General features: G+C 37.2%; 1 protein-coding gene across 3 annotated transcripts in view; it reads left to right on the top strand.

The window, feature by feature from the left end:
- Positions 1–10000, top strand: part of LOC143029204 (neural cell adhesion molecule 2-like) — a 988127-nt gene that overhangs the window by 636980 nt on the left and 341147 nt on the right. For all 3 annotated transcript variants that reach the window (XM_076191770.1, XM_076191771.1, XM_076191769.1), the window contains one exon: positions 3696–3825. In XM_076191770.1, the coding sequence (XP_076047885.1) occupies positions 3696–3825 (130 nt within the window). The remainder of the gene's footprint in view (positions 1–3695; positions 3826–10000) is intronic.

Raw genomic sequence — 10000 nt, 5'->3', positions numbered from 1 at the left:
GAAAAAGAATAAGCGTACATGTTTTTTCGCAGATAAAGTATCAAAATATATACTAAAACATTTGAAAATTTACCACAGGAAAACAGAAACTTGAGGACAAAGAGAACTCTAAGGCATGAAGAGTACATCGACAGAGTAACATAAGTGTCGTGGTTTATAATGCAAGCAAGGTGCCTTGGCAAATGGGGATATGTCCATAGGAGAGGACTGCTGAGAGACCCTGCCTTCCCCCACGTATACCTAATCCTAACTAAGCCAAACTAAAGGAAATATACAACGATATGTGGAGGAGAATCTAGTATAACTTTATCCCCAGTAAAAGAACAAGTGTGTTACTGGTTGGACGCCGCGATAAGAGAAACGGCGAAGAGCATCCAGTCGTAGAGACGAGGTAGATAAGTTTGCAGGAGTGGTGTGGCAGAGGTTCGTTTGGTCGTGAAGTCGTGGAATGGTATGAGAGAACTCGTTGTTCAACAGGAAACTCAAAATAGCTGATTAATTGATTGACTGATTGGTTAAATGAACAATTGATTGACAGTAGGAGACACGCAGACCCCAATAGAGGAATATATATGTATATATATATATATATATATATATATATATATACATATATATGTATATATATATAATGTATATATATATATGTTGCTATAGTTGGGCAGCAGATCCTCTTTAAGGCAAATGTCATTAAAATTTGCAGCAGCTTCTGCGTTCACGAGTTTTTTGCTGACATTCTCGACTTTTCTAATGCTGGCGCGCTGAGTCGTGCTAAGTTCTTCTATTACCTGACCAAATAGCATTGGAGGTATAAGTAAAGGCATCGGAATTATCTTCTCTAATTTTATGCAGAGCTTTCGCCTAACTGTTAGGCATCTTCAGTGCTAATGAGTACAGTGTGTGGGAAATGATCTTAAATACACAATACACAGATCACAAACAATTGCGTGCTGATCCGGTTGACCAATCAGGAGGCAGGAACGCTAAGCTCCGCCCCCAGGCCTAGCGGCTGATCCGTAAGGTGACCTCGATGTCTTTTGATGTGGGAATAATAAATGGATCCGGAGTCTGTCTGTTCATCGTGGGGTTTTTATCTTTTATGTATAAGGCTTCTAGGATATGAAGGCGTGTGTGGTTTGTTTCTGTCTGTAAAATAGTGATGCCCTCCTCCAAATTCTTTCTTGTCAGTGGGGTCTGATGTACGTCTTCGTGGTGTCGCTTGATAGCGCCATTGGAGAGATGAAGGGTGAGACGCCTCGTGAGCTTCGTCGTAGTCATCCCTATGTATGTTTCATTGAGGGCTTCACAGTTCCCTTTCCTGCAGGCTTATTCATACACGAGATGGCTACGTTGAAGTTCCGGGGTCATCTGGCAGGGGTTGTTCTTACTAAGGAGTTAGAATGTCTTCATGTTTTCTAAGTAAATGACCAGATCTATTTTGTCGTTGTCGTTGGTGGGTTTCACGTCTTTGTGGATGATTTTTCTAAGGGCGTCCTCGTCGGCTCTATAATGGGTAGACATGGTGTTTTGGTAGAAAATTTTAATCCTGGCTTCTCCTACTGGCTTTTCTGCTGGGGTTGAATACCATCTATCAAGGTGCTTGTTAATGGCAAATTGCACCTCTCTATTAGAGAAGCCATTGTTTACCAGGACCTGCGTCGTTCTGTCGAGCTCTGCGTGGGTTCGGGCCCAGTCGCTACAGTGCGTCAGTGCCCTTCTGACATAAGCATCGATTGTGGACCTCCGGTAGCGTTGAGGGCATTCACTGTTGCCGTTGAGGCAGAGTCCTGGTTGGTGGGCTTTGTATATACTCCGGTCCTAAAACCTTGAGAACTGGCTTCAACCTTTACATCTAGGAAAGGGAGCTGCTTACTGATACTGTTCTCTGAAGTGAAGTTTAGGCCGGAGACGCGCTGTAGGTTGCTCCTCAGGTCTTCAAGCTCCCTACGGTCCCTCACGAGGACGAAAATATCGTCTACGTAACGAACGTATATGGGAGGCTTTCTGGTAGTACTGAAGACCTCTCTCTCCACCATCCCCATGAAAAAATTGGCGAAGAGGACTCCAAGGGGCGAGCCCATAGCCACACCATCAACTTGCCTGTAGAGTTGTTTATTGGGACCATAGAAAGGGGCTTCCTTGGTACAAATCTCCAGTAGTTGGCGTAGGAGATTTTTGGGGATCTTTAGCTTTGCAGGGCCATCCTCAGGGTAGACTGATATCGCATCCCTCGACGCGGAGTCTCTCTTCGCCCACGTCCCCGTGGATAGGACCATAGATTACATCCTACAGGTAGTCTACCCTCATAAGATGAACAACCCACTGCGACCCATCATCTCTCAGATCCCGACTCCTTCCTATCATTTAGCCAAAAGATTGAACGCCCTCCTAACACCCTTCATTCCTAAGGACTACAGCATTGAGTCTACCGCTGACTTTCTGTCCATCCTTAAAGGTGTCGATGCCAAAGGTGATATCGCATCCCTCGACGCGGAGTCTCTCTTCACCCACGTCCCTGTGGATAGGACCATAGATTACATCCTACAGGTAGTCTACCCTGAGGATGGCCCTGCAAAGCTAAAGTCTCTTTCTATTCAAATAAGTACAAATTCTTCTTTCCATTAGTTATCTCCAAAATTCGTAAATTTCCAGTATTTGGAACAAAAACGACTTTTGAAATATAAAGAGATTTTGACACCTCTTTGTGTGTGTGTGTGTGTGTGTCCCGAATAAGATTTCCAAATTTGGGAGAAGTTATTTTATCCTAAACCCATCATTCTGTTTCAATACTTGTACATCCCAAGACATGAGTAGATTACTTTTATTTCCAGTACTTTTGTGTCTTACAACTTTCTTTTGTGTTTTTTTTTTTCAAATTTGGTAACGAGGGTGACTTTGCACGAGTATTTGAATTGAAATGTTTAAGATCCTTGGATTTTTTAGATGACATCAGATGTGTATATGTGATATTTGTTCCTTATCGTTTTTTTTTTTCTGGGACTTTTCAAGCAAGAAATAATGGCTTCATTCCTGTAATATCGTGATTTTTGGAAGGATAGGGATTCAAAACTAAAACCAAAACACTTAAGAAAAACGCCATATTGAAAAATTAAGTCTTCCTCATAGTAACAATAAAATCGCAATCATTTACAAATTTTGGCTTAAAATATCTTCAACGTCTACAAGTTTTTCCCAGAAAATATCTGCAACTTTTACGCATTTCGTTATGAATAATAAACAATATTATAACTATTTATGTTCTCATTTATTATCTACATATTTATCTATGACAAAATATTTGACAATTATTTATGATTAAATGTCGAAGTATGGAAGACAAATGAGTGGAAACTTAGTGAGGTAAACACAAAGAACAGTTGGAGTATGTACTTTGAGAATGTCCTGGTTAGGACGAGACGTCAGTGAATAAAAACTACAATTCTTCTCTGTGTTTACCTCTTCACCTTGTAGGCAAAACATGTTGCTGTTGTTATGGGATTAAGTTTACCAGTACTTCTAACCCCATGGAAAACCTCGCGCTGAGTTAGATCATGTAAATGATTATGGCAAATGTTGACAAATACATGTAAAGGTCTAAAGTTTTGTAACAGCGATGAGAACGCGTTAAGTTAATATTTTCCTAACTGCAACAGGAAAAGCCCATTGTGACTCTACCTTCTTTCTCTTCGACACAGGCACACATATGGTAGTGGGTGTAGCAGGTCAAGTCACTGAACTCCCATGTCCCCTCCAGGCTGATACTCCAAAAGACCGAGCCATTCTAGCACTCTGGTACAGGGAGGGACAGAGGCTTCCAGTTTACAGGTAAGATTACTGTACACTTCGTTGTATAGCTCTACAAGGTAATTAGAAATATAGTTTACAGATAAGATTACTGTGTACGTTGCCTTTGCCTCCTAAAATTGTATAAATATAGTTTACAGGTAAGATTACTGTACACTTCGTTATTCACCTCTACAAGGTAATTAGAAATATAGTTTACAAATAAGATTACTGTGCACGTTGCCTTTGCCTCCTAAAATTGTATGAATATAGTTTACAGGTAAGATTACTGTACACTTCGTTGTTTATCTCTACAAGTTAATTAGAAATACAGTTTACAGATAAGATTACTGTGCACATTGCCTTTGCCTACTAAAATTGTATCAATATAGTTTACAGGTAAGATTACTGTACATTTCGTTATTTACCTCTACAACTCAATTTGAAATATAGTTTTTATGTAACATTATCGTCCTCTTCTCTTTTTGTCAATACAACGTATTTATGAATATAAAGTTGATATGTAAGATAACTGTGTACCTTGCTGTTTGCCACGACAATATAATTAGGAATGTAAACTAATTGTGTAGTCATTGATCTGTCTACCAAGAATGATTATTTATTCTTTGTTGTTTTCTGAAGATATCTATGATTTAGAATTTAGATATAAAATGATAGAAAGCTCATTTAATGTATTTTATGAAGTGACGGCGAGCGTGTGGGAGTGTATACCATTAACAAAGGATCATGGAAAGGTAGGGAAGGAGAGTAGAAATTGTCCTGGCATGGGAGACTTTGAAATTGGTAGAAAACTGAGATATGGAGGCTGAATAATGTTGAGCGTTGAATTAAAGAAAATAGCAAAACCATGTGTTTGTAAGCACTAAAGCAGAAAAGCACAGTGAAGGGGTTTTTACTATTTACTAAAGAAAGAGGTGAGAGTGGTCTAGGGCGCTAGCAATACAGTGGTAGCCGAAGACATCAATGCAAAAATATGGTAATGATAATAAGAAGGAAGGTGAGGAACCTACGCTAGGAGGTACGTATCTGCGGCCGAAGGAGTCACCTTTGCCTTATGAGCTTCAAGAGCTGTTAGAGTAGGTGACAGTCACTGCTAGGAATCGAAGAGGAGTGAGGGATTCGAACCCAAAACTAAGCAAGTGCGAGACCAGCACGCTTCCGATTACATCACATGCGCACACATATTCATTGGAATAAAGTGAAATGAAAACTTAATAGATTTGCTGGTGCTAATAGCCTAGAGTAAGTATAATACACGAATTAAATATATGGAGTCTAACCCCAATCTAACTTATTTCTTAGTATCGTGAACTCATACACTTTATTCAAGTCAGTAGTTCTTAACAGTTTCCACTGTTTACACCATCTTTCAATTCGAAAGCAGCCCCGTAAGAACCAATAGGTATGTTGCTGTTTGCATCTTCTTTTATATTTCATTGTATTCCTTTGATGTAAGTACAGTAGTTCATTTCTAGGAAAGATAGTAATATGCTAACATACTCATAGACATTGGAAATTATTGAGGAGAGAGAGCTAAAACAGGGATGACATAGGCGGAATAATATCAATATATATGGAAAGGAAAATATAGCAATAGAATCCAATGAAAATATTTGCAAAAGAAATTGTATAAGTACGTAAAGGGAATGTTATACAACAGTTGGGGATAAAGGGAAATAGAGAAATGGTGAGATGGCAAATTTATGAAATACAGTAGAGAATTGCAAGGAAAGAAAAACAAAAACTTACCGATGAAATATGAAAAATTGGATAAACTAGTACAAGTAACAAAAAGGACGAGAAGTCAAAATTCTAATAAAGAAATAACTTTCGTTTGAAATAATTAGAGTAAGTTGGACAGATTTTTTTTTTCTACAATAACAGGGAGAGAGACTGAAGCCCTCTCCCCTTTGATGTTGTTTTCTATAGTTATAACTTGAACTCTTTCGGAAAAATAATATCAAAACACCTCTTCATCTGTAGCTGGATGTGACTTGCCATTCTTAGGGTCTATACTTTTCAAAGTAGTCTTATGCCGACCTTTTATTTATTTGCTTATTCATTTATCGATGTATCTGTTTATCTATCTATTTATCTATTTACATTTCATTTATTTGTTTGTGTTTATTTATTTATATATTTACTTGTTTACTAATTCACTAATTTATTTATTTGTTTATTATTTATTAGATTGTTTATTTATCCATTCACTGGTTTATTAATTTAGCTATTCATTTTATCACAAGTATATTTACGTATTATTTATTTATTTATTTATTTATCTATTTATTTATTTACTTATTTTTCATCTGTTTATTTGCTTATAAATTTATTTTTTCGTGTTATCTTTATTTTTCCATATGTATATATATATATATATATATATATATATATATATATATATATACATATATATATACATATATATGTGTTATATATATACATATATATATATATATATATATATATATATTCATGTATGTACTTATTTATATATTTATTCCTTTACTTATCAATTTGTGCAGTTACTTATGTAGTTATGAATTTATCTATTCACTTATCTATTCATTCATCTACTTACTTAATTTCGAATCCATTTATATCTACTTTCTTCCAGAATAAGAATAAAATCTTTTCTACATGGTTCATAAAAATCACAAAATACTCAACACTAAAATGCTACGATTGTTAGGTTCAGTAGAGGACCAATACGAAGGTAGAAGGAATTACTCTCTTCTCATTACTTATTCCAAGGGAATCTATCTATCTTGGCCTCGGAAAGGGCGAAGGGAATTCAATACAAGTTCTTGGGTCGTTGAGGCCTCTCCAGAACCCTCTTCCAGCGTCTTACACGGAGAGTATTGGACGGTTGTTAGGAGCAATTTCGTCGGCAATTGAAAATATATTTGAGTAGTTTAGTTGTAAAGAAACTCTTTATAAGTTGAAGGCAAAAGTTAAGGCGTCAACAGTAAAGTGAGATTGCATTGTTTACTAGAAGAGAATGACTCGTTGGAGGGAGGGACGGAGGGAGGGAGAGAAGGTAGGAGGGAGGGAGGGAGGGAAGGTAGGAGGGAGGGAGGGAGGGAGGGAGGAAGATGAAGTGAAAATGTCACAAAAATGGAAATTTGCAATCTAGAAATGATAGGAACATGACTTTGATAATATCAAGATATGTTTTTGCGTTTAGTAAGAAAAAAATTAGAATTGTAAAGAATTGTCTGAAAATAGAATCACATACATTTACATTCACAAAGGATAGATTCAATTATGGTTTGGTCAGCTTTTTACATTCCTTGTCATTTATCACACACACACACACACACACACACACACACACACACACACACACACACACACACACACACACACACACACACACACACACACACACACACACACGAACGACACAACTCGATATCACAGTGGTAGATTTCCCGGCCGCCACTACGGCAGTCCTGGTTTGAATACCGCCAAGAGCTGAAATAATTTCAGTCCCGCTGTGCTGCGAGTCGTTACTCCAACTCTCGTGGTGGGGAGTTGTGTGTGCGTGTGTGCGTGTAAGGTCACAGCATTACCCATGAATCGGTCATATATGAGCTCTGAGCTCTCATCCGGGAGGAAAATAGCTGTCAATCACGAGTCCAACACGTGATCCAAGACCATGGTGAATCACACACGTTGTGTGTATGTGTAAGGTCACAGCATTACCCATAGATCTGTCACATATGAGCTCTAAGCTCTACTCCGATAGGAAAATACCTGTCGATCACGAGTCCAACATGTGGTCCAAGACCATACTGAATCACACACACACACACACACACACACACACACACACACACACACACACACACACACACACACACACACACACACACACACACACACACACACACACACACACACACACACACACACACACACACACACACACACATGCGCACATATGCATACAAAAAACAAGCACATAAATAAAAATAAAAAAAACAAGGAAGAGAACAAACAAACAAATAGACGCTCATACAAAGACACACACACACATACGTACGTTTGCGTATGTGCGAGTATATGTTAATGTGTGTTTGCGAGTCCATTTGTTTGTGTGTGCGTGTAAAACTCATCACTTGTATGCCAACAAAGCTCAAATGTGTGTTACCTGAGTAAATGAAGACACACACTGTCGTTTTCAGTTTTGTAAATATTAATGAATGTAAATATATCAGCGACGTAGCTCTTATACCAGTTATACGACTGAATTTATGGTTCACGATACAATCAAACAACCAGCGTTATTTTGTTTCATTACTTCTGTATTTATATATATATTTAAGTACACACACACATACATATATATATATATATATATATATATATTTATATATATATATATATATATATATATATATGTATGTATGTATGTATGTATGTATGTATGTATGTATGTATGTATGTATGTATGTATGTATGTATGTATGTATAAACACTCCTACTAGGATTCGAACCCTCGCCTGAGCATGGGTTCGAATCCCAGTAGGAAAGATTATTTCCAAATTTCTGAAAACGTTCTGGGCAATTAGAAACAACTTCTTGTGATAAAGCACCGTAAACAGTTCCCTTACAAATATTGAAATCTTCAACAGATAAATCATCGTTCTTTGAATTACAGAAAGACCAATGCTGACAAAATCTGTGGGATTTGAATTGTTGGCAAAACTAAGTCCATATCCTAAAGCTGTTTTCTCATTTGTACTAAGAATTTTGTCAGAAAGATTAACTACAAACTCACTGTTAGCATGTATGGTCCAATCACTATTATCAATAAGTTCTTGTAACTTGTTTTTTAATTTTTTGGCAAGATGGTCACAAATGGATCTCATATTGCAAAAGCAATAGTCTAAAAGCACTTCCTTATCAATAGATGGTATGGTATGTAGAAAAATATGACATTTAGTCCTTTTGATCATAAAAGCTTCTTTCACTTCTTATTTGGCAATGTCAATACATTTCAACAAGATGATGCGCTGGAAATCATCGAACGGGCGATCTGACATCTTCAAAAGCCGTTGGGGAAGAACAGACTTCGGTAATACCTGTTCCTTCAAGCAATTTTGTAGAAACTGCAGCCGTAATCGTAGTTTGTGGGCTTTGGTCAAGGCCCAAGCAAAGTCCTTGACAAACGGTGCCAGACCATGCAATCTATTATACTAACAACATAATAGTAAGAAACTTAATAGTGTAGTTTGATCCATACCACCAGTGATCAAAATACCAACCTACACAAGGGCTTATATCAACTTGATCATTTTATCTGTCAAGAAATAAGCAAAATGATAACAGGTAAAATATAACCCTGCGACTGTGACCTATTGTCGCCCCACCCTCATTAGTGGACGCATTGACCCTTGCGACCTGACTTGACCGCCTTCCAGGTGGTAAATGTCCTTTACCCTTATGTAAACTGTCCTTATTCCTTTTTTATGTATATATAATCTATGTATTTCTATTAACTATGTACTTTTTGCACTGAAGATGTAATATACGAAAGCGCTCTGCTTCGTTAGTTTCTTTTTCCAAGTGGTCTACTTTGCATAAGTGAACACACGTACCCGTGTTCTTATTAGCATATACATATATACACACATATATATATATATATATATATATATATATATATATATGTATGTATATATGTATGTATGAACGTATGTATACTGTAGCATGGATTCCAACCTTTCTCCTGTTTTGGACTTTGAGAGTGTTCTTCCAACGATAAAACCCCCAGGTATGATTTGGTTCAGATATGTTGATGATATTTTCACCCTTTGGGATGAGAGTTGGGGTCCCTTTGATGTTTTTCTAGAAAAACTTAATCAGTTAGCTACTAATATCAATTTCAAAGTGGAATGGGGAAAAAATGATAAAATTCCATTTTTTGACATTTTGGTTATGAGAAATGGGAATACGCTTGCCTTCACTGTTTTTAGAAAGAACACTCATTCAGGAAATTACCTTCACTTTTTTAGCAACCACCCAGATCACATTAAAAGGAGTGTAGCTTCGGGTCTTTTTCTCCGAGCTTTTAGGATTTGTAGCTTCCAATTTTTAGAACATGAGTTAATCTTCATCAGGTCCCAATTAACAAAATTAGCTTACCCTCAGTGGTCCCTGGATAAAGCTCTCAGCCAAGCCAGAATCA

The sequence above is a fragment of the Oratosquilla oratoria genome, chromosome 10 (genome assembly GCF_046742065.1).
Source record: "Oratosquilla oratoria isolate Oo_2021 chromosome 10, ASM4674206v1, whole genome shotgun sequence".
In the NCBI taxonomy this organism is placed as follows: Eukaryota; Metazoa; Arthropoda; class Malacostraca; order Stomatopoda; family Squillidae; genus Oratosquilla; species Oratosquilla oratoria.
The sequence above is the reverse complement of the archived record's forward strand: the minus strand, read 5'-3'. Positions and strand labels throughout refer to the sequence as shown.